The sequence below is a fragment of the Artibeus jamaicensis genome, unplaced genomic scaffold, assembly GCF_021234435.1.
Source record: "Artibeus jamaicensis isolate MK-2021 breed Jamaican fruit bat unplaced genomic scaffold, CSHL_Jam_final scaffold_804, whole genome shotgun sequence".
Taxonomy (NCBI): domain Eukaryota; kingdom Metazoa; phylum Chordata; class Mammalia; order Chiroptera; family Phyllostomidae; genus Artibeus; species Artibeus jamaicensis.
The window spans coordinates 2236962-2260362 of record NW_026522055.1 but is presented as its reverse complement, the minus strand read 5'-3'; the positions used below and the strand labels follow the sequence as shown (position 1 = coordinate 2260362).

At 54.3% G+C, this 23401-nt stretch overlaps 2 protein-coding genes and 1 long non-coding RNA gene across 9 annotated transcripts; 2 read left to right on the top strand and 1 right to left on the bottom strand.

Annotated features, from left to right (window-relative positions):
* The first annotated feature begins 674 nt into the window (after positions 1 to 674).
* On the top strand, positions 675 to 10982 carry ETFB (electron transfer flavoprotein subunit beta). Of its 2 annotated transcripts, XM_037151505.2 has the most exons (7): positions 712 to 803; positions 1049 to 1346; positions 4960 to 5118; positions 5242 to 5400; positions 7551 to 7613; positions 9731 to 9889; positions 10771 to 10982. In XM_037151505.2, the coding sequence occupies exons 2-7, from the start codon at positions 1284 to 1286 to the stop codon at positions 10939 to 10941; spliced, it is 774 nt and encodes a 257-aa protein (XP_037007400.1). In that variant the 5' UTR covers positions 712 to 803; positions 1049 to 1283; the 3' UTR covers positions 10942 to 10982. The 2 variants fall into 2 exon arrangements, with proteins under 2 accessions (XP_037007401.1, XP_037007400.1); XM_037151506.2 differs by lacking the exon at positions 1049 to 1346 and having other exon boundaries at positions 675 to 803.
* Positions 6195 to 14630, bottom strand: LOC119053779 (uncharacterized). 3 transcript variants are annotated; one of them, XR_008390573.1, is made up of 5 exons: positions 14551 to 14630; positions 11058 to 12097; positions 8907 to 9055; positions 7916 to 7977; positions 6195 to 6789 (listed from the first exon to the last, which is right to left on the bottom strand). It is a non-coding gene; the product is annotated as an uncharacterized LOC119053779 (long non-coding RNA). The 3 variants fall into 3 exon arrangements; XR_008390571.1 differs by having other exon boundaries at positions 11058 to 13316; positions 14551 to 14624; XR_008390572.1 differs by lacking the exons at positions 8907 to 9055; positions 14551 to 14630 and having other exon boundaries at positions 11058 to 13807.
* VSIG10L (V-set and immunoglobulin domain containing 10 like) lies at positions 10960 to 21901 on the top strand. Of its 4 annotated transcripts, none has more exons than XM_053659734.1 (11): positions 10960 to 11094; positions 13664 to 13718; positions 13800 to 14645; positions 15026 to 15319; positions 15473 to 15757; positions 16206 to 16460; positions 16931 to 17209; positions 17462 to 17758; positions 19673 to 19786; positions 20011 to 20165; positions 20680 to 21901. In XM_053659734.1, the coding sequence occupies exons 1-11, from the start codon at positions 10972 to 10974 to the stop codon at positions 20749 to 20751; spliced, it is 2775 nt and encodes a 924-aa protein (XP_053515709.1). In that variant the 5' UTR covers positions 10960 to 10971; the 3' UTR covers positions 20752 to 21901. The 4 variants fall into 4 exon arrangements, with proteins under 4 accessions (XP_053515709.1, XP_053515708.1, XP_053515707.1 ...); XM_053659733.1 differs by having other exon boundaries at positions 20011 to 20171; XM_053659732.1 differs by having other exon boundaries at positions 13664 to 14645.
* The last annotated feature ends 1500 nt before the right edge of the window (positions 21902 to 23401 follow it).

The following is a 23401-nucleotide window of genomic DNA, read 5'->3' as shown; positions in this document are numbered from 1 at the left end:
GGACGCAGACACGGGCGGCGTAGACACATGTGGAAATATGACCCTGAAGAGTACGAGGATTTGGGCACGGAGGGTAGATAGAGGCTCAGAGAGGACATAAGGACATGGAGCTATAGGGGACGTGAAGGCCTGGAGGACATGGGCATGGATATACAAATATGGAGTGGACAAATGACGTGGATGTGGAGGGGTTCGGGGACAAGGGGGAGTGGAGTCAGGAGCGGACAGGGGCGCACGGAGAGGCTGTAGGGACAGGACATGGAGGAAATAAGGAGACAGACGCGGGAGGACTCAGAGGCGGGGGCATCGTCTGCATGGGGTGGGCGTGGGCACACAGACACTGTGACTTTGAGAAGCAAGGAAGAGGCAGGGACCTAGCGGCGGGGGTAGATCCGAGGACGCTGGAAAAATTTGGGATGACAGGCAATAGTTCCACTCCCGAGAGCGCCTCCCTCCCGGGAACGACCTTTCCCCTAGTTTCCCATCAGTCCAGCTTCACAAAGCCACTGTCCCGTACCCGCGGGGTCCCGCCGCTCTCTCCGGAATCCGCTTCCCATTGGTCCCCATGCGCTTGACACACCTCCCTGCTCCGGCCTCTCGATTGGCCCCTTTTCGGGGAGGAGGCGGGCACCGTAGAGAATGACTGGCTGGCGGCCGGAGCGCAGGCGCAAAAGAGAACGGGACGGGGCGTCAGGACCCAGAGGCGGAGGGTGAGGCCTGACCGGGCAGGTGGCGGAGGCAGGAAGATGGCGGAGCTGCGCGCGCTCGTGGCAGTCAAGAGGGTCATCGACTTCGCCGTGAAGGTGACCGGGCTCCCCTCTCCCACCTCCCTGTGCCCCGCGGCCGTGTGCTTCTGGGATCACGAGAGCACCCTGTATGAGGGGTCTTCGCGTAACCTCTGATCTCTGCCGCTCTCCTCCCCGAACGTCAAAGTCGCACCTCAGGGCAAAGATCAAGGACTGAGGTTCTGACATCCGAACCCCCCTCCGGGGTTATGACCCCGTTTCCTTTTCCCCGGTTCTGAACTCACTGTCTTAATTGCGTGCAGGGCGAGTTACCGTCGCTATTTCTTAACGTGCTGGAGGAGTCAGTCATGTTCCCCGTTTAACCCATGGAGAAACTGAGGCACAGAGAGGTCACAGAGCCCTGAAGGGGCAGAGCCGAAATTGCTGTCCAGGTCCAAGTCCGCACCCCAACGAGCGCTTTGCACACAAGCCACGCTTTCGCCCACTAGGCTGCACTGCAAACTCCATCAACTCTTACAATACAGGAAACGTGCTGTAATGGAGCTCAGACAGGGTGCTGGGGGAACCCAGAAGCTCCGTTCCACCCCACAAAGCTACAGGGTGAGTGAAGAGGCCCGAGCTAGGAAGGGAGGGAAAAGTGTTTGCTAGCGATGGAAGCCAGTCTGCTGAGTCTTTGGGGGTGGCTCATGTCCTCCGTGAGACTTTTGGGGGACGTTTCTGAGAGCCTGGCTTGCCCCAGAGAGAAGCTGATGGGTGACTGCCCATCCGTATCTCTCCCCCTCCTCCTCCCTCCCATCATACTGGAACCCTGCCTCTGTGTCCCCAGCATTGCCCCACACAGGACCCAGCATGCTGGAGGCTTTTGGATGGGTGAAGTGAGGCCCCTGCTACGCTGGGGAATGTGGTGGGGAGAAGGGCGCAGGAGCCTAGCCTCGGCATGAAAATATCGGTAATCATAACAGCTCACATTTGGTGGGTACTTAACTGTCCATCAGGCAGTGTTCTAAGTCCTTGGCTGAGATTCACCCATTCAGTCCTTTCACTATTCTCTAGACTTACTCATCCCATTGGACAGGTGAGGAAACTGAGGCCCGTGAAGGCTCTGTTACTTGCCACATCATCCAATAGGCAGCGACGGGCAGCACTGAAACAGAGCAAGTCCTGCTCCAGTCTGCCCCTCCCATTCCCCTCAACAGTTGCTCCACATCCAGCATTTGTTGCCTCCAGGCTTTTTGAAACATGCTCCTCTTGGGGTTGTGGGACCCCACTCTCCTGGGCTCCTCCCAACTCTGACTGTTCCTTTGGGCTCCATAGCCCTCTGGGCCTCTCTCAGCCCTGATCCAACCCCAGCCCTGGTCCCTGGCCTGAGACGTCTGGGGTCACATCTGTCTCCCCCAGCAGGAAGGCTTACAGGGTTTACTCAGCTCTGGGTCCCAGCATCACCAGCCTGGGGCCCTGCACGTGGGTGCCTTCATTGTGTGTGCTGCGTGAAAGGAAAAGTGGAGCATCCTGGTATCAGTTCCCAAACTTTCCCAAAGTGTGGGTGCCGTGTGCCCCGCCCACAGTGCCCCAGGGCCCCCTCCATTGCATCCTGTCTCCATGGATGTGTCTGTTGACATCCCTTTCTGAAGAAATAACTGATTCAAACCCTGGCAATGACCTAATGACCAGGCTAGACCCACCTCTCACTTCCCACAGCCCATCGGCTCAGCCCAGCCCACCTGCCCTCTCTGTCTCCCTCTTGTCCATCCTCACGGCCACAGTAGTTCAGGCTTCATCTTCTCACAGATGGACCCTCACTCTGGTTTCCTTCCTAGCTCTCAGCCTTAGGGGTCTCCCCGCACCTGGAGCTGCCCTGCCCCTCCAGTGGCCCCGCACCTTCAGGACAAGGTCCCACCCCTCAGCTTGGTGTTCAAGGCCCTTTGAAGTTCAGCCTTGGTCCCCTTTAGCTTACCACATCCCCCTGTTCCTCCCTTGCCCTCTGTGCTTCCATAGTTCCAACCTGCTGTACTTTCCCCAACAGACCAGGCCGCTCCGTGCCTTGGGACTTTGTCCCTGCTGTGCTTTCTGCCTGGACACCCTTCCCACTTCACCCTGCAACCTCTGCGTCTCACCCCTCCCTTGTCCTGCCTAATTTTGACTGGTGTTGCATCAAAGTTTAGTGCTTCTCTGGCATAGCCTCCTCCAGGAAGCCCCCCATTCTGCCTCCTCAGATCAGGCTATGTTGGTGTGTCCTTAGGTGCTCCTGCAGGACTGGGCTTTTCTTACTCAGCCCTCCCCACACTGAACTGTGGTCCTTTGTGTACCCAGTTGTCACTCTGCAGTTCCCCCTCCTGCAGTTCCTTTCGGGGTGTGCCAGCTCTGACCCACCTCTGTGTTCCCAGAACCCCTTCTCACCTCCTTCCAGTCTTTGGTCAAATGTCACCTTCTCTGTGAGGCCTTTCCTGGTCACCTACTTCGAACCTCAGCCCCGAGGTCCCTGTCTGCTTCCTTGCTGAATTTTCCCCCACACTGGGATCCCTTTAAAACCTATGATGTCATTTCCTGATATCTGGCTTCAGTGACTGTCTCCGCTTCCAGAATCTGAGCTCCGGGTGGGGAGGGGAGTCTGAATGATGTGGTCACTGCCATCTCAGACAGCAGGTCTACTGCTGGCACAGCTCAGGGGGTGGACTCCCAGCCCAGCTGCCTGGACGTGTTTCCTGCTGTGTGACCTTGGGGGAGTCACTTAGCCACTCTGAGCCTCAGCTTCCTCCCCTTACTATGGGGATAATGCTAGTACTTCCCTTACTGGGTTGTAGTGACGATAAATAAGCTCTGAACACAGTGCCTGGCACACAGTAAATGTTGGCTGGTACTCAGTGGATATTGTTATGATTGGTCTTAATAATAATGAGAGTTTATTTACTCATTTATTCAAAACATAAATGTTCTGCTTAGTATGTGTGTGTGTGTGTGTGTGTGTATCGCTGTCTCTGGGTGTCTGTGTGTCTAGTATATTAATAGGCATTTGGCGACCCAGAAATACCCACTTCTGGCCAAGGACACATTTTCCCTGAGGCTGATGAGGCTTCAGCTTTAGGGCCCTCAAGGCCCAAGGAGAGGCTGGAGCGATTTTGTCTTCATGATTATTTTCTTAAAAGGGACCTTCCAAAGAATGGAAATTATCCCCCCCCCCCCCCCCCCCCCCCCCCCCGCCAAAACCTGTTTCTGCCCCTGAGCCTAACCCTGACCAGCCAGGCCTTCTCTCAGTTTTGGAAGCACATGACTTTGCCTCCATCTCCTTGCCCCTCCTCCTCCCTCAGGTCACAGGTCACAGGTCACCTCAGGCATGTCAATCTTCGCCATCTGCCCTCCCCCACAGGAGGCGTCCTGTTGAAGGGTCACCTGAGCACAGCCCGCTGCCTGAGCGTTTTGCTGCTGTCATTGCTTGCTGGCCACCGTCTCCCATCTGGCATGGGCTGTCCTGCTGGCTCTGGGTCCTGGTTACTCTGTGCCCTGCCGGGAGCCCCAGAACATGCCCAGTGACTTGCTTGATAGATCAAAGACAGAAGTCCTTGATCTGGGTCAAGGGCTCAGGAAGAGCCACTGGAAATCACTTGATAAAAACCCCCTTGGATACAGTGGCCAAGGAATAAGGAGACTGACTCTTCTGCCTCTGTGGGCAGGGTCGCTTGGCATCCTGGAGGCACCGTGGTTCCCAAGACAGACTTGGGGTTAGACTCCGGTCCCGCCACTTCCTTGCTGTGTGGCCTTGGGCAAGGTGCTTGGCCTGTTTGTGCCTCACTTGCCCCATATGTCAAACAAGGATGGCAATGGCGGTCACCAGCCTCCTAGGCTGTTACCAATTAAATGAGATGGTGCATATACAGCCCTTGCAGCCCTTACGTGGGTATTGATAACACATTTGGGGATATCATCAGACACATCTCTCACTGCGGGTGATGCAACAAAACTTTGAGAAACACTCTATCAGGCCTGAGGAGCAGCGATGGAGTAGGGACGAGCATGTCAAGTGTCCCTGGTGCCCAGGGACTGTCTGAACAAGAGGGTGAGAGGGCCACCCTCTGCCAGCCGGTGAATTGTAGTCCTGCTCTATCCCTGAAGCCATGGGACCCTGGACCAGGCCCCTGTTGTCCCCATCTGGCCAGTGTGAGGGTTGGTGCTGCAGGCCTGACCCTTGACCCTGTCCCTTCCCCTCCTGGCTGAGCAGATCCGGGTGAAGCCAGACAAGACAGGTGTGGTGACGGACGGAGTGAAGCACTCCATGAACCCCTTCTGCGAGATCGCCGTGGAGGAGGCCGTGCGGCTCAAAGAGAAGAAGCTGGTGAAGGAGGTCATTGCTGTGAGCTGCGGGCCCTCCCAGTGCCAGGTATCCCGGGGCCCAGAGGGGTGCTCAGGCTGGAGTTTTGGGTCTGAAGGAGAGGGGCTGGGGGCCATGATCCTGGATCGCCCTGGGGCTGGAAGCTGAGCAAGCCCCTTGTTTTCTTGACAGGAGACCATCCGCACTGCTCTGGCCATGGGCGCAGACCGAGGCATTCACGTGGAGGTGCCAGCTGCAGAGGCGGACCGCCTCGGTCCCCTGCAGGTGGCCCGGGTGCTGGCCAAGTTGGCAGAGAAGGAGAAGGTGAACCTGGTCCTGCTGGGCAAGCAGGTGAGTGTGCCTGCCCCTCCCGTCCCTCCCTTGCCTGGGAGTGCGGAGGGAGTGCAGTGAGAGGCCCAGGACTCAGGCTCAGGTTCACACAGGACCCTTGGGCCGAGCAGCTCGGGACTTTGCTGTGCCTGTGGAGAGTTTGAGCAGGAAGGACAGGGTCACCGTGAGCTTCAGAAAGTCCCCTTGGGGCCCTGTGGGGTGATCGGCGCCCAGGGGCCATGATGGCTGTCCATGTGAGGGACAAGGAGGCCGGACCCAGGCCGAGGGGACAGAGCAGAGACAGGTCCAGCGGGAGGGACAGGGCTTGACCCAACAGAGTGGGGGGGTGGGAGGACATAGGGACGGTGCCAGGGTCCAGGGTGGCTTGGAGGCACGGGGGACAGGCCAGGATGGGGCCATCCACATGGGTTCTGACCAGGGCCTGGGCTTGAACAGAGATCTGAGGCATTTGGAGGGCACTCAAGAGCCATGGGGGCTCTGGGAACCGGGAAGCAGCGGGATCAGCTGTGGGTGCAGAGAGACCCCCCTGAGGACTGGACTGGAAGGGGAGAGACTGGATGGAGTCCAGGAGTTTGTTTAGGGAGGTGGCTGAGGGCCAACAGAGTTACCCGGGGGCAAGAACTCAACTAGAACTTCCCCCAGCTCGGGGCACTCCCAGCCAAGGCAGGTGCGTGCCTGGGCTTGTCCATTCCCTGAAGAGGCCCTGGAGACCCTGCCTGCTGGCCTCACCCAGGAGGAAGGCAGAGGAGGGCCACTGGAAGAGCCTCAGACAGACCCGGGTTGGACGGGATGCACGGGAGACTCAGAGATGGAGCTGGGGCCCCAGCAGGGAGAGATTCTACAGGGCAGGCTCAGCCCCAGGGGAGCGGGGGAAACTCATGGGTCCACCTGCGTCGCTGGGTGTCCCGCCCATGTCAGGCAGCAGAAAACGGAGAGGACAGCTGGGCAGCCAGAACACAACTGTGAAAACCGAAGCAGAGGCTCTCACCAGAGAGGAGGCCAACAGGGCAGGGGCGGGGCTGGGCGGGCACAGGTGCCACACCGGCTCCCCAGGTAACAGGTGCCGGCAGCACGGCCTGTTGACGCTTCCCGCGTTTGCTGGTGGGTCTCAGACTCTGACGTTCTGCTCATCCTGGTTGTCAGGGGCCAGTTCCTGGGGCCTGGGCCTCTGGCAGCGGTGATGCCAGGGACACTGGTCAGGATGCTCTTTGTTGTAGGTGGCAGAATCGCAGCTCACACCGGCTTAACCAAAAGCGAACTTATTAGCCCTGGCCAGGTGGCTTAGTTGGTTAGATCGTCATCCCATACACCAAAAGGTTGTGGGTTTGATTCCCTGGTCAGAGTGCAAACAGGAGGCAAACGATGGATGTTTCTCCTCTTCCTCTCTGTCTAAAATCAATAAACATATCCTCAGGTGAGGATTTTTTAAAAAGTGAACTTATTACTTCAGATGAGGAGAGCTTCAGGCACAACTTGATCAAGGTCACATAGGTGCTCTATGCTCTGTCCCTCTGTCTTGGCTTCACTTTCTACATCTCCAGGCTCACATCCCACCAACCCACTGACCCCAGCAGGAAAAAAAAGAGCCTCCTTCCCAAGGGCTCTAGCAACACTCCCAAGGCTGACTCTCCATTGGTCTAGCTGGAGTCATGTGTTCATCCCTGAGCCTATCACTGGAGTCAAGGGCAGAATGTTCTCATTGGCTGAGATCCCATTCATTCAGTTCCCCAGTGTGGCCCTCCGGGCCTGGATCACAGGAGGCATCTGTGAAGATTCAGACAGGGCACAGATTGACACTGGGGATGCCAGGTGCCCTCTGTGCCCCTGGATGAGGGACTGCCTGTCTCTGGACCCACGTGAGGGGATGGGATCATGTGAGACTAGACGTCAGTAAACTGCGGCCCACAGAGACCCCAATTTGTAAATAAAGTTTTATTGGGACATCACGGCACCCATTCGTTTATACAGACAGGCACGTGTTGTCTATGGCGGCTCATGCACTGCACAGTTGAGGCACCGTGACAGACCCTATGGGACATTTGCCCTCTGGCCCATTGTAGAAAATGTTTGCCAACCGCTGTTGCAGACAAAGGCCGCAGCAGTGCGTGAGAGCCACATTGTCACCCAGTTTTCTTTCTTTTCCCACTCAGGCCATTGATGATGACTGTAACCAGACAGGGCAGATGACAGCTGGATTTCTGGACTGGCCACAGGTGAGGCTGGCATGGGTAGCACCTGCCAAGGGCCAGGCCTGGGGGCTCAGAACTCAGCTGCCCTTGTCCCTGCCCTTCTGGGGGGAGGCAGGCATGAAGCAGGACAGCGGCTCCAGCGGGCGGGGTGGAGAAGCACCCAGCCAGGACAGCAGGCCTCGTCTGGGCCTTCACGTGCTCCATCCCCACCAGCCCTCCTGCTCCTCACCCACACCAAATTCATCCTTGCCTCAGGGCTTTGAAGCCCCTCCCTCAGGCGGAGGCCTCTCAGCTGTCACCTCCTCCGAGAAGCCTTCCTTGCTCACCTTCTGTGAGATGCTCATGTCCCATCCAAGCTCCAGATTCCCCGTCTCGGCCCGTGGCAGTCCTATAAAAACACGAGCCACAGAGGTCATGGGAAATTTTTCATAGCCACATTTCAGCAGTACAGAGAAGCTGGCAACCTTAATTTTAATGGTATTTTATTTAACCCAGTATATCTTAAATATCATTTCAACGTGTAATCAATATAAAAAATATTGAGTTACTTTGCACTGATTTTTAAATTTTTTTCCCATTTCCGTATCTTTACTTATTTATTTTCAGTCACAGTTGATATTCAGTATTATTCTGTATTAGCTTCAGGTGTACAGTGTGGTGGTTTGGTAATCACATAATTTACAAAGTGTTTCCCCAGATATTTCCAGTACCCATCTGACAGCATACGTAGTTATTATCATATCACAGATTATATTCTCTGTGCTGCACTTTACATCCCTGTGAACATTTTGTAACTACCAATTTGTGTTTCTGAATACCTTCACCTTTTTTAACCAGCCTCCAGTCCCCCCATTCTTTTATCTTTCTGTATGAAATCTTCGAAATCCAGTGTGTATTTCATATCGACAGCACCTCTCAATTCAGAGGATAGAAAATTTCAATTAGAAATACTTAATTTAGATTTCTAAAATTCACAGTTGAAAAAGTAGATCCACATACCCAAGTTTTCCCAAACAGACTTCAACATTTTCTAACAACTACCTTGAGCATCTTTTTTTTTTTTTTTTTAAACAGCTTGGTTGAGATATAACCGGCCTACAAAAACCTTCACATATTTGAAGTGTACAGTTTGGCAAACTCTTAACACGTACACATCCATGAAGTCATCACCACGATCCTCATAATGTATCTCACTGCTTGGGTTTTAAATTTAAAATAATTAGATAAAAAGGAAAAAAATCCGCCCTCCTTCAATCATACTAGCCGCGTTCCACGCCCTCAGAAGCCGCTCGCGGCCAGTGGTGACTGCGCGTTCACCTGGGTACTGGCGGCCAGGGCAGGTGCCCGCTGAAGCTGGGTGGGGCCTGGCTGGTCCTGGCTGGACATGTTCACGATGTACCCCCAGAGCTAGACTCACAGACACTCGAAAGAGGCCCATGAGAATAATAGGACATTCCAGCTGAGACCTGAAAGACTCAGTGAGGGGAGAGAACAGGCTGGTTAGACACAGTGTGCAGGTCAGGAAATGATGAATCAGGGCGGAGGGCCTTTGGCCAGAGGATGGGCATGGACCCAAGAAGATGGCGCCCCAGGGGATGTTTTCGGGAGGGAGGTGAGCACACAAGGCTGTTGTCAGCCCACTACAGGGGCCTTGAAGGCAACTCCTGGGGACAGAATGATGTGTCAGTGACAGTTTTGGATTTGCCAGCTACAGGCGACAGGAGGAATGTCATTGATCCTCTCTCTGGCTCAGTTTTCCTTATCTGTAACATGGGAATAATAACGTTTCCTTCTAAAGTTCCTATGAGGATCTGATGACTTAATTCATTTAAATTACTTCCAATGGCACCCAGTTTTCAATATGTGCTCATTATTGTTAACGAAGGGAGACCCACTGACAAGTTCAGAGTGTTAGGACGTAGGTCTTTCACCTTGGCTTCCAGTGAAAGTAAAGACACCCTCCCCTAGATTTTTGAGGTCCCTTTTTGTGGCTTCCTCCCGCTGTTGAACTTGATGTCCGTCCCTCACCTTGCAGGATTCTGTCTCTCCTGTCCTCATTCATCCGCGGCTCTGTGTGTGCACTCAGCGAGCGGCCTGCCCTGAATTAACCTGCCTACTCCCCTCACACTGTCCCTCCCCAGGGCACCTTCGCCTCCCAGTTGACGCTGGAAGGGGACAAGTTGAAAGTGGAGCGGGAGATTGATGGGGGCCTGGAGACCCTGCGCTTAAAGCTGCCTGCTGTGGTGACCGCTGACCTGCGGCTCAATGAACCCCGATATGCCACGTTGCCAAACATCATGGTGAGCACCTGGCAGACAGGTCACTGGAGGCCTGGGAGAGGGTGAGGGCTGCAGGCCTTGTGCCTCCCTGGTGGTCAGATGGGACAGGCAGGATCTAAGGGACATCTCCTCCAAAGGAAGGGATTACTGGTTAACAGAGGGTTCAGCATCATTTGTGCCAATAACAAGAGCTCATGGAGGCTATTTTGGCTAACAGGGAGGGTTTATTGTTTACCTCAACCAATAGAAAGGCTTCATTGGGCAATAAAAAAGGTTCCCCTTGTGATCACAGCCAATAGGAACAGTTCATTCTGTAATCCTAGCTAAATGAAGAGGATTTATTGGTCCTCTCAGCAAGCAGAGAGAATTCAGTGGGTCATCTTGGCTAATACAGTGGGCTCAATGAGTCATCTCAGCCAATAGGGACAGTTCAGTGGGTCATCTCAGCCAATAGGGACAGTTCAGTGGGTTGTCTCAGCCAATAGGGAGAGTTCAGTGGGTCATCTCAGCCAATTGGGAAAGTTTAGTAGGTCATCTCATCCAATAAGATGGGTTCATTGAGTTATCTCAGCCAATAGGGTGAACTTAATGGGTTAGTTTGGCCAAAAGTCTAAGAGTTTTACCGCCAGAGAATGAGTTGGCCTGTTCATTCCAGCCAGTGAGGGGCTTCTCAAGGCCGTGTACTATAAAGGAGGACTCCTGCCACAGGAGGACCTCCCAGCCAACAGGAATTGTCCACACCAGGTGTGGCCCTGTAAGAGGTCATGTGTGTCCCGGCCAATGGGGAAATCTAGAAGGGTTTAGCCAATGGCAATCATCCGGCAGATGCGGCACCCATGGGGGCTGCAGGAGTGTGAGCAGGGGATTTGGAGACTTTGTGAAGTGTGGCTTCCTGTATGCAGAAAGCCAAGAAGAAGAAGATCGAGGTGCTCAAGCCCGGGGACCTGGGCGTGGACCTGACCTCTAAGATCTCTGTGGTTAGTGTGGAAGACCCACCCCAGCGCACGGCTGGTGTCAAGGTGGAGACCACGGAAGACCTGGTGGCCAAGCTGAGGGAGATCGGGCGGATTTGAGCCACTTCCATGAAACCTGACAATAAAACTATGACTCTCGACGTCTGTCTCTGTGACCTCATTCCAAGAACACACATCTTTGATTCATTCAACAAACATTTACTTAAGTTTCCCACCTGCCAGGCCCTGTGCTGGGCAACGCTGGAGATCCAGGTGAGTCACATCCATTCCCTGCCCTTGAGAAGCTTCCACGTTGAAGGGCCAATGGACCTGGGCAAAGGCAGCCGTGAGGTGGGGTGCTGTGTCCTGTGCGTGAGGCAGCATTGGGTACTGGGAGCCCACATGGGACACCTGAGCAGGCCTGTGGGGTCAAAGACACTTCCCAGTATGGTGGCATCTAAGTTGAGTCTCCAAAGACAAGTATCAGTGAGGTCATGGGAGGGGGGCACAGAAGAGCTTTCACGTGCAATATGCTTGCTGCTGGGGACTCCTGGGTGCCAGGCACCTGCTGAGACTTGGGGTGCAGGAGGGAAGGAGGCTGGAAGCTCTGATTCTGGTTGGGGAGACAGGCAAGAGACGATCAAAACCTAGTGCAGGACAAAGAGCCAGGACCTGGCGTCAGACTTAATGATTTCAGACTTGCTCTCGAATTTACCAACTGCGAGGTGTTGAGTGAATAACTCCCCATCTCTGAGCTTCAGTTTCCTCACTTGGCTTATGGAACCAGTAGGAGCTCAGTGTAGTGGTTATGGGCCTGGGGTCTGGATCCTGACCGATCCCTATCGTCAGGAGGACCTTTGACAACTTTCTACTCTCTAAGCCTGAGTTTCCTTCCCCCACTGGGTGCAGTTAGTAACTGCCTGTGATCTGGTCATCTGCTGCTTAGTGGCTTGGCCCAATAATCATTTATTTTGCTCATAAATCTGAGATTTGAGCTTGGCCGAAACAGCATGCCTCACTTCCATGGCTGAAATAGGTCTAGAGGATTGATGTCCAAGATGGCCCCCTTGTGTGCTTGCAAGCTGACTGGGGCTGTGGGCTTGAGCTGGCTGTTGACTAGGGGGCCACAACTCTCCAAGGAGCTGCCTGAGCTTCCTCACAGCATGGCGGGAGTGTTCCTTGATACAGGAAATGGACTATGCCAGTCCCTTGAGGCCTAGGTGTAGACACGCGGGGTCACTTCCACTGTAGTCTCTTGGTCTAGAGGTCACAGAGCCTATACAGGTGCCAGGGGAGGGGACAGAGACCATATTCCTTAGTGAGAGAAAGTCATAATAGCAGCCATTTTTTTAAACTATCAAACCTACCCCCATGGGATTTAAAGGGTTAATGTGGTACCTTCAGAACCACTCCACATGCAGAAAATGCTCACTATGTAGCATCATCATTACTATTACCTGCGTAGCAAGACTACCTGAGTAAGCTCGAAGACCTGGGACCTGCTTAGACCACCATGGGATGGTAGGAAAAACTTTCAAGAGTGAGCAGCCTGACCATCCTTGGCTGGACCACCCAGCGTCTCCCTCTGGCTGTGCAACCTCTAGCAGGTCCTTCTCTGAGCCATAGTCCCTGGGATGGTAAACACCCAGCTCATGGGGCGTTTGGAAGGGTTCAGCCCATAGTGTCTGGGGAACATTTTTTGCATGGTTCCTGGTGCGTGGCAAGTGGCAATTATTATTTTGGTTCATAATAAGAGACCTGAAGGACAAGTTGTGGTTTAGTCAGGTTGGAAGAGGGCGGGGAGCAAAGAAGAGCATTCCAGGCAAAGGAAACTGTCTGCAAATCTGGAAGGGGAGAGACAGGCCTAAGAATAGCAGGGTGTTCATAGAATAAGTGCTGGAGGGAGGAGGAAGTGGGTGGAGTGCATGGATCTAGGTTAGACAAGCTCTGGAAATTCCTTGGATATCTCCTGAGGAGCTATGGCAAGAAGGGGCAGCTCTGGATGTAGACTCAGGGCTACGTGGGGATCCACAGACTGTAGGAGATGAGGCTGAAGATAGAAAGCTAAACAAGGGGACAGGGGCAGAGGACGAGGCTTATGCTGGGGCCTGGCCAGTGGGAACAGACTCAAAGAAGTGAAACAGAGATGCAGGAGGCAGGAGGGGTGGGATTCAGAGATTCACAGCAGTGAGGAGGACAGAGGAGGGTGGAAGGCTCCGCAGCCCCTGCACGAATGGAGGAACTGTAGTCAAGATGAAGAATCCAGGAGGGTCAGATTAGAGGGAAGATGCTAAGTTTAGTGGCACGCACATGATGGAGGCTCTGGGGGACTTGACGATGCAGTTCTGGGTCTCAGAAGAGATGACTAGGTAGGGGATAGCCACCCAAAACTGGGTCCTGAGGGCAACAGGAAATCAGTGGAGGGCCTGGAGCAGAGAAGGATCAGGGCCAGATGTGCGTTTATTGAGGCTGCAGCAGGCAGGACAGAGTGGACCCTGGGGAGGAGAAAGCCTGAGCTGAGGGCACGGCCATCAAAAGTGGGGCTCTCTGAAAGGTCACCTCACCCTTTCCCAGGAAGTCCTCCTGGCTTTGCTCCCACACTTTCAGCTGGGACTTAGCTCTCATTCTCTCTCCCCTGGGGGTCTGGGGACAGGGGTCAGGCTGGATCTCCCCTTAGATGACAGTCACTAATGAGGACCAGTGGGGTGGGGTGGGTGGGTCAGCCACCAGATTGGGGTGAGGGATCCTGGTGCCTCCCACTGGGTCTGGCTCCCTTCCCCGCCCAGGAAGCTACCAGTCCTGTTGGGCTTGCCCCGAGTCTCACTCCAGTGTCCTCTTCCAGGGTGCGGCCAGCACCATGGACACCTCACAGGCTCTGCCGCTGTTCCTGCTCCTGGGTAAGTCTCCCGCTCAGCCCCTTGCCCACCGGTTCCCCTTCTCGGCAGCCCCTCAACACCCACCCCTCCTCTCCTCTGCAGCCTCCGGAGTAGATGTCCTCACTCTCAGAGCCCCTTCTGGAGTTCAGCCAACCAATTTCATCTCTGACTCAGAAAGCTCTTCCCGGGGCCCGGTTTCAAATGTTTCTTTCACCAACCCCCCAAGATGGGAATTTCTGGAAGGGTCTCCAGGTTCAACAGCCACTGCTGATGTCCCCCATTCCCCATGGATTCCCGAGGCCTTGCACTCGGACAACATAACTGGATCCCTCGGGTCAAATGTTTCTGCTGAGGACCAAAAGTCAGGCCTGGAGCCCACCATCTCTGGGACCTCTGGTTCCCGAGTACTTCCTGACATCTTGGGTTCTCAAGTTCCTGCCAAAGACTCAGAGCCTTCCTTTGCTGTTAAGAACCCAACTTCAAACACTTCTGTCCAAGTCCCTGGAGCTAATGTACCTGTGGAGGGCTCAGGTTTAAAGTTCTCCCCTGAGGATCTGGATTTCAAATTCCCCGCCCAGAGCCCCGAATTCAAAGTTCCTGCAGAGGCACCCCTAGAGCCGAGCTTCCCCCAGCAGGTGGGGGGGCCTCTTGCTGTGTTAGTGGGGACCACCATCCAACTCCCCTTGGTTCCAGTCCCCAGCCCTGGCCCCCCTGCCCCTCTGGTTGTCTGGCGCCGGGGTTCCAAGGTGCTGGCAGCGGGGGGCCTGGGGCCAGGGGCCCCTCTGCTCAGCCTGGACCCTGCTAACCGAGATCGCCTACGATTTGACCAGACCCGAGGGGGCCTGGAACTCACCTCTGCCCAGCAGGAGGACGCTGGGGTCTACACGGCTGAGGTCATTCGTGCTGGGGTCTCCCGGCAGATTCGGGAGTTCACGGTGGGTGTATATGGTAAGTGAGCCCTGAGGTCCAGAAAGCAGGCTGCCAGGGCTGCTTTGCCAGACCTTCTGGCAGGTCACTGCTGTTCTGAGGTTGTTTTCTTCCCAGAAGAAGGAAACAGAAAAGAGAAGATTTCCGGGTGGGAGGAGAAAAGGGTCTGGGCCAAGGTCAGGGCACCTTAGGGAAGCTGGACCAGAGGATCAAGACTCCTGAGTTCTCTAGAGACTCAAGACACTAACACTCGCGGGTCTGTGAGAAGAGGACTGGACCTAAGAGGAAGCCCCGCCAGCGCCTGGAAGTGCTTGGTGTAGGAGGTGGAGGGCCTGGGGCTTGCTGTCCTGGACCTAGGGCAAAAGGAGGCCCGGGGCCTGAGCAAGTTCCTCTTTTCCCAGAGCCTCTACCCCACCTCTCCGTGCAGCCCCAGGCCCCGGAGACCGAGGAAGGGGCGACCGAACTCCGGCTGCGCTGCCGGGGATGGAGACCGGGTAGCGGGGAGCTAAGCTGGAGCCGGGACGGACGCGTCCTGGAGGCAGCGGACCCGGAGGGAGCGGAGCTGCCCCGGATCCGCGCAGAGGGCGACGAGCTGCTCATCGCGCGCCCCGTGCGCGGCGACCACGCCCGGTACACCTGCCAAGTTCGCAGCCCTTTCGGCCACACGGAAGCCGCGGCCGACGTCAGCGTCTCCTGTGAGCGGGGTCGGCCCGGGGTCGGGGGCAGGGCCTGGGAGCCCAGGCTCCGCATTCCCTGGGGAAGCGGGGCTGACGGTCTAGTCCCCGGGGACCCCGGAGGAGTCCCGAGTGACCCCGACACTCGTGGTACCCACCCCTCCCTCTATCCAGACGGCCCCGACCCCCCGGTCATCACGATCTCCTCGGACCGGGACGCCGCCCCCGCCCGCTACGTCACCGCGGGCAGCAACGTGACCCTGCGCTGCACCGCCGCCTCGCGGCCGCCCGCCGACTTCGCGTGGAGCTTGGCCGACCCCGCCGAGGCCGCGGTGCCCGCCGGCCCGCGCCTCCTGCTGCCCGCGGTCGCGCCAGGCCACGCCGGCGCCTACGCCTGCCTTGCCTCGAACCCGCGCACCGGCCGCCGCCGCCGCTCTCTGCTCCACCTCACGGTGGCCGGTGAGCGTAGACGGGGCGGGGCCGGGCCAGTAGGAGGCGGGGCCAACGCGGGGGGCGGGGTTTCCCAGGCGAAGGGGCGGGACCAGCGAGGGGCTGGTACGGGGAAAGGGGGCGGGGCCACTGGGGAGGGGTGAGGCGACTGCGGAGGGGTGGGACCATCGCGAAAGCTCCGAGATTCCGGGTAAAAGGGGTGGGAATGCTCAGGAGAAGGGGAGAAAACAGCTTGAGGCTGGGAGCCATGGGAGGGGGCGGGGCTCGCGAGGAAGGGCGGGGACTCCCTGTGGAAGAGGCGGGGATACTGGGAGAAGGGGTGGGGCCAGCCTGGAGGGGCGCGGTCACCTACGGAGCGGGACTCAGGGAAGACTTGCGAGTGAACGCCCAGGGAGTTGGGGATTAAAGGGGAGAAGGGAGAGAGGCTGCCTCCCTGATCTCTGCTTGCACCCCACAGATCTGCCCCCTGGGTCCCCACAGTGCTCGGTCGAAGGGGGTCCCGAGGACCGCAGCCTTCGCTTCCGTTGCTGGTGGCCTGGTGGGGTCCCCGCCGCCTCCCTACAGTTCCAGGGCCTCCCCGAAGGCGTCCGCGCGGGGCCGATGTCCTCTGCACTCCTGGCAGTTGTCCCCGCCCACCCTCGGCTTAGCGGCGTCCCTGTCACCTGCCTTGCTCGCCACTTGGTGGCCACGCGCACCTGCACTGTCACCCCGGGTGAGAGCTGGTGGGACTTCTATCCCATTTCATGAAGTAAAGAGTGTATTTCTTAGCTCCTTTAGGGACTACATGAGAGAAATGGAGTTTCTTAACTCCAGAGAAAAGGATTTCCTTTGTCTGTAACTCTACAAAAGGACCCAGGTTTTTTCTATACCTTCAAGCAGGAACAGGGACAAAAATTTCTTTCCTGGACCCAGGAGGAGGGCTGCCACCTTCCTACGGGTTCAGAGCAATAAGGGTTGAGAACCACAGGGGTTTCCCAGCCTAATACCTGGTCTATAATATGTACTTAATAAGTCCTGGTTAAGGAACTGAGTTGTTGAATGAATGAGGGAGAGAGGGAATGGACGCTGCTTCCTCGCTCAACTAAGGCACTGAGGTTTCATTGCTGTCTAATTCACCAAAGGGCACAGGACTTGTTCTTTGACTTCAGGGCGAGGACTTGACTGGGTTTCTTGCACCTGCAGAGGCCCCTCGAGAGGTGCTGCTGCATCCGATGGTGGAGAAGACACGGTCAGGGGAGGCAGAGGTGGTGCTGGAGGCCTCTGGCTGTCTGCCACCCTCAAAAGCATCCTGGGCCAGGGAAGGGCGACCCCTGGTCTCTGGAAGTGGGGGACGCCTGAGACTCAGCCAAGATGGACGGAGGCTCCTCATTGGCAATTTCAGCCTGGATCGGGACCTAGGAAATTACTCTGTGTTGTGCAGTGGGGTGCTGGGTACTGCGGTCGACCGGATCACCCTCATCGGTGAGTTCTGTCCTTTCCCAGGACTCAGAAGTCTAGGTCCCCCAGCCCCTCCTCCCTCAGACCCAGGAATCCAGACTCCAGCCCCTACTCCCTCAGACCCAAGATGCCAGGACCCCAGCCCCTCTTCCTCATAGGCTCAGAATCTGAGTCTTTAGATCCTTTCCCCCTGGGATCCACGAGTCCAAGCCCACAGCCTCCTTCCCTTTCCCCTAAGGACTTGCAAATCTCATCCCCCCATCTTGATCCTTTCAGGACCCACCATCTCCTCATGGAGGCTGCAGAGAGTCCAGGACGCAGCGGTGCTGACTTGGGATGTGGAGCGTGGGGCTGTGGTCAGCGGTTTTGAGATCCAGGCACGGCCGGAGGGGCCCAACCTGAGCAGAGCCATCCTCTACCAGGGTTGGGTCTCCTTGCTCATCCTGGGGCCTCAGGAACGGTCAGCTGTGGTGCCCCTCCCTCCTGAGAACCCTGGGAGCTGGGCCTTGCGTATCATGCCCATTCTGGGAGGCCAGCCCGGAATCCCATCACAAAGCCGGATCTACAGTGTTGGTGAGTTGGGGCTGTTGGACCCTTCTCCTGGGCTGCCTCCATCAGTCTTTTACTGGACCCCCCTTCTCCCTGGATTAGTTTCTTGGGGCTGCTGTAACAAAGGACCGAGGATGGCCTGACACCACAGAAATGTATCCTCACACAGCTCTGGAGGCCAGAAGTCCAAAATAAAGATGTCAGTGGGGTCATGTTCCCCCTGAGTCTCTGGGAAGAAGCTGGCTTGCCTCCTCCAGCTTCTGGAGGTGCCTGTCCATCCTTGGTGTTCCTTGGCTTGCGGCCACATCAGCCCAATCTCTGCCTCCAGCTTCCCAAAGCCGCCTCCTCCTTGTGTGTGTCTCTGGCTTCTTTTTGTAAGGACACTAGTCATACTGGAATAGGATGTGCCCTCAAGTTCTCGTCTTGACTGGTTGAATTGCATCTCCCCCCAAAAAAGATATACTGACCTCCTAACCCCCAGTACTTGTGAGTGTGGTCTTATCTGGAAATAGAGCAGGTGTGGTCAGTCAAAATGATATGCAAAGACTTTATTTCCAAATAAAATCTCATTCACAGGTACTGATGGTTGGGATGTCAATATATCTTCCCTTTTTTCTTTTTTACTAAATAATTTATAAAATATTTTATTTATTTATTTTTAGAGAGGGGAAAGGAGAGAAACATCAGTGCATGGTCGCCTCTCAAACACCCACCAGTGGGGACCTGGCCTGCAACCCAGGCATGTGCCCCGACTGGGAATCAAACTGGCGACCCTGTGGTTCACAGACCAGCACTCAGACCACTGAGCCACACCAGCCAGGGCCAATATATCTTTCTTGGTACAGACACAATTCAACTGAGAACATTTCCCAACTTCTAAGTATTGGGTGTCTCAGAGCTCAGTGGTGAGACCACTTTTCAACCTGTACTTCTCCCCAGTGGGACCCTGTACACGCTCACTGACTTGAATGTCATTATTACTCAGAGGGCTCTCAGCTGTCTGATCCTGAGCCCAGGCCTTTCTTCTGAACTTCACATTTGAGAAGCCACCTCCCTACCTGACACCTTTACTTTGGATGCCCAACTGGCATCTCAGACTCCGCATGTTCAAAATAGACTTCGTCGTGTATTTTCCCCCAAACTGCATCTCACCTGTCTTCTCCTTCCCCAGCTTTCAGTGACACCACCCACATGCTCAAGTCACCTCCAACACCCCCAAATACTAGCAGGTCACATCAACTTTCCTTCCAAAATGATTTTGGAATCTATCCATTTATTTCCGTCTCCATTCCAACCTCCTGCTCAGATGCCAACATCCTCTTTTGCCTGGATTGCAAATGTAGCTATCTGCTATCCTTATGTACGCTCTTGCCCTCCTACAACTCATTCTTCACCACACAGAAGCCAGAGTCATAGAAATCGCATCATGTTGCTGCTGTGACCTCCTCAAAAGCCTTCCATAAAGTCCTTCAATATTTCGAGGCTCTCACACCTGCTAACTCCTCTGATATCATTATCTACCTCTTTACCCCACCCATACTGGCCTTCACTGAACACACACAAAAAACCCTGTATTGTACCTCTGAGCCTTTGCATTTTCTGTTCCCTCTTCTTGGAACACCCTTCCCCCATTTAGCTCACCTGGCTCCATATTCTCCAGGTCTCTATTCAAATGTTACTTCCTCAGGAACCACCCCCTCATGATCCTTTCTAAATAGCATTCCCTCTCCCATTATTTCTATTGTAGCACACTTATTTTTCTTTTTAATGCAATCTATAATTATGTTATTTGTTTGCACATTCCTTTCTCATTTTCCACCTAAAATGAATCCCCATGAGAGTAGGTATCTTGGTTCGCTCACCAATGAATGGATCCTCATCAAAACTGGTCCAATTCTGGCTCTTACTCACCTTTACCCTCCTCTTTATCTCTTCCAGGCAGCACCCTGGGCCCTGGGGCCATCGCTGGCATTGTCTTGGGCTCCCTACTGGGCTTGGCACTCCTGGCAGCACTGATAGTCTTGTGCGTCTGCTGCCTGCGTCGTTTTCGGGGTAAGCAAGGGGCCTACTAGAAGGGTCTCTAGATAAAAACCTCATTGGAAGCCTGGCTGAACCAATCAACGTGGTTACAGGTCACATGTTCCGGCCTAGCTCCCTCCATACCAGCTAATCAGCTGGAAGGCTCCACCTCTCAGCACAGCTTCCCTGGCCATTGGCTGGGTAGGCATGTTGGAGCAGCCAATCACGTTTCTGTTTCTTTTCTTCCTCTCTCCCAGGAGAAAGTCCCATGAAAAAGAAGTCTCCACCCACCTTTATCCCTGCGGTCCCCCCACCAGGGAAGAAGATGCAGAGTGTGGCTCCAGTGAAGACTCCACAGCCTCTGCCCCTCAAAGTCCCACTGGAGAATCCCAGCCCAACGGGGGTCCATCGAGTGAGTGTGAGTGGCCCGGGGACCTGCCTAGAGAGTGTGGACTTTTTATGTTATTTAGTCAGGGAGATGAGATAGTCTGTGTTCTCTTCCTCCAGCTTTACTTGTTGGTTTACAAGCCTGGTAAACTTTTATCCTTTAAAAAATATATATAAAAGTTGGGCAGGGCTTCCCATCCAACATTTAAGTATTTTAAAAGAAGAATGACATTCTAGTTTTTGCCCCCAAAAGAAGTAAGATGGAACCTCCTTTATTTGTCTTTTCCATAAAAATGGGGGAAAAAAACCCCTTCCATTTTCTCTCCAAAGAGGGATGGGATTTCTTTTTTCTGGTAAAGGTGGGTCGTTGCTTGTCTTATCTGTCACCAAGGGTGGGTAGACATTTTTTTTATTCCTTGCACACAGAGGAGACCCAGCTAATTTCTGCATAAGGAGACCTAGTGCTGTAGAAATGGGTGAGTCAGGTCCAATCCAGTGCAACCCCTGAGGTTGTCCCTCACCCCTCCTCTCTCTTCCAGGTCACTGGCCCCAATCCAGTCATCTCTCCAGTTGGGGGCCCGAAGACTGTCCGGGCAGCCACACAGGTGTGACAAGGGCTAATGGCCTGTTCCACAAAGGACTTTTTGCACAGGACTTCATGTTCTTACTCAGCAGCAGGCAGGGCCTTCCTGTCCTACTGAGACTGAAGGTCAGACTCTCACCTTCGAAGACTCTACTTGTATTTGTGTAACTAAGGAGGTGAGACTCCTGGGCTGGAGGAGACTCCTGTTGATCTGACAGTGTAGTTTGTAGCCCTGCTGTGGCTCAGCGGATTGAGCACTGGCTTGTGAACCAAAGAGTCACTGGTTGGATTCCCAGTCGGGGCACATGCCTGGGTTGCAGGCCAGGCCCCCAGTAGTGGAGACCTGTGTGGAAGCAACCACACACTGTCTCTCTGCCTCTCTTTCTCCCTCCATTCCCCTCTGTCTAAAAATATAAATAAACAAACAACCACCAGTGTGGTTTGCAAACCACCAAGCAGGCAAGATGTGTAGACTGTGCAGCAGACAGGCAGGCTTGTGGGGCTGCTCCATGTCGGACCTAGGACCTGCTTCGTTTCTGGAAAAGTCTTCCTATGTCCATTTTGCCTCCCCCAGGCCATACCCACCCAGCTCCCAGAGTCTTCGTCTTAAAACAGATCCAAGCACATGCCCCTCTTCTCTGAAACCCTTCTATGGCTGCCCATCACCCTCCAGATGTCCAAACTCTTCATCATGACCTTCAAAGCCTTGTGGGTCGGCCTCCATTGGCCTCTCTGACCTCCCCTTCCAACACGTGTCCCCACCACCTCAGGAGCACAGGCTTTCCCACTGCCCTTTATTTTGCCTTTGGGTCTTTGGCCCTAGAGTTTGCCCTATCTGGAGCACAGCAGTCTCCTTGTGTTGTTTATTTCTCAAGGGGAAAGGTGACCATTACCATCTTAGATGCTTCTTTAGCCCTGGCTGGTGTAGCTCAGTGGATTGAGCACTGGCCTGCAAACAGGAAGGTCACTAGTTCAGTTCCCCATCAGGGCACATGCCTGGGTTGTAGGCCAGGTCCCCAGTTGGAGGTGTGGGCACGCAAGAGGCAGCTGATCAATAATGTTTCTCTCACCTGTTTCTCTCCCTTCTCCTCTCTCTAAAAATAAATAAATAAATAAAAAGAAGATGCTTCTTTAACCCCAGCGTTAGTTGTGGGTTAGATCCTAGAGACCCTGAGCCCCCTGCTTCTCATCTGTAAGTAAATAATTGCTTGTTTGGCTGCAGACTCCCTCTCTAAACTGAGAGCTTCCTGAAGACAGAGGCCATGTCATTATTCCCAGAAATTAACACAGAGCCTACCTAGCACACAGTGGGAAATTAATATAGGTTAACTGATCTAATGTTTTGGTGCCAACGAAGGGCTGGTTTTGCCCCTGCTTTCTGCAGAATGATGTTCTTTAAAAAAAAACAACAACAACAGGGATTCTCATGAGAAATTTAGGGGGTGCACCATGAAGATTTGTTAATTGGCTGCAAATTAAGAAAATAAATGGTGGAAAGAAACATGGAAGTGGGTGGTTTCAGGCTGGTGCAGCAACTTAGTGACCCCCCTCAAGGAAGTGGACTTATTACATCCTTCCGCTTTGCCATCCTCAATTGGTCGGCATGTTGTCTCATGTAGCAAGATGGCTGCTGCAGCTCCAGACATCATATCTTCACACAACTGTATCTGAAGACAACGAGAACATGGTTCTCTTCTCACACACCTTGCCTTGAGCAACCTCATGAGTGGAGAAAAAACTTCCTGGAAGCCTACCAGAAAGTTTCCCTTGTCTCATTGACCCCAAACTGGCTATATCACTTACTGCAAGGGACCCTGGGAAACCAAACATCTCAGGCTATATCATGAGAGGTGGGCCGGACAGCAAAGAAAGAGGAAACAAATAACTAAAGCAAAGGCAACCAGCATCTGTCTCAGGGAAGGAAAGTTATGTGAGGTCGTCTGCTTAAAGATTGGGATGCAAAAGGCCTTTGGGACACGGAGCTCTTGGATCATTTTGAAGAGTTGAGGGGTGGGGGTCCTGGTTACCAGAGCCCTCTATATCTCTTTTCTATCAGAGTTTTCATTTCCTTTTTGATCACTAGAGACATAAAACCCAACACAAATTGGCTTAAATATCAGGGGACTTAGCTTGTGTAGGTGGAGGCAGGCACCAGGTAAGTTTTGATCCAGTAGCTCAAATGACGTCACTATGGGCTGTTTCTCTATACCTTCCACTCTGCCTTCCAATGTTTCTTTCCATCATGCCCAGTCTCCACATTCTGTCTTCCCCACCATTGCTGTCCCCACAGACTAAAGAGGTCTCCATGTGATGGGGAAAAGCAACCGCACAGGTCTAGACCTCACTTCACTGAGTCACATTATTCAGTGGAAGGCCATTTCTTCTTGTGAATCCATGGTATTCACTCTCTCATTAGTTCTGGACCAGTCAGTGGGAAATGGTGTACGTCCAGTGGCTTGAGCCAATTAGGGGCCGCCTGATGAATTCCAGATCTACCAAAGAGAAAGGAGGCAGTGGGAATGATCTCGGGGAGACTCCACGCATAACCATAACCCTTGCTCTCTGCACCCCAAGTCCTTAATGACAGTGGCATCTGCAGGCAGAGACTTTGGAAAAAGGCGTTTATTGGTGTGGTGGTCTCAACACTCCCCATGAATTGGAACACACGGCCCCCAGGG

Bases quoted from the DNA above. Each gene is read 5' to 3' on its own strand.
- ETFB (XM_037151505.2), top strand. From the start codon at position 1,284: ATGGAGCTCAGACAGGGTGCTGGGGGAACCCAGAAGCTCCGTTCCACC. The intron at 5,119-5,241 runs GTATCCCGGGGC...TTTTCTTGACAG, and splicing joins GCGGGCCCTCCCAGTGCCAG to GAGACCATCCGCACTGCTCT. The intron at 5,401-7,550 runs GTGAGTGTGCCT...TTTCCCACTCAG, and splicing joins TGGTCCTGCTGGGCAAGCAG to GCCATTGATGATGACTGTAA.
- VSIG10L (XM_053659731.1), top strand. From the start codon at position 10,972: ATGACTCTCGACGTCTGTCTCTGTGACCTCATTCCAAGAACACACATC. The intron at 14,646-15,025 runs GTAAGTGAGCCC...CTCTTTTCCCAG, and splicing joins GTTCACGGTGGGTGTATATG to AGCCTCTACCCCACCTCTCC. The intron at 15,320-15,472 runs GTGAGCGGGGTC...CCCTCTATCCAG, and splicing joins GGCCGACGTCAGCGTCTCCT to ACGGCCCCGACCCCCCGGTC.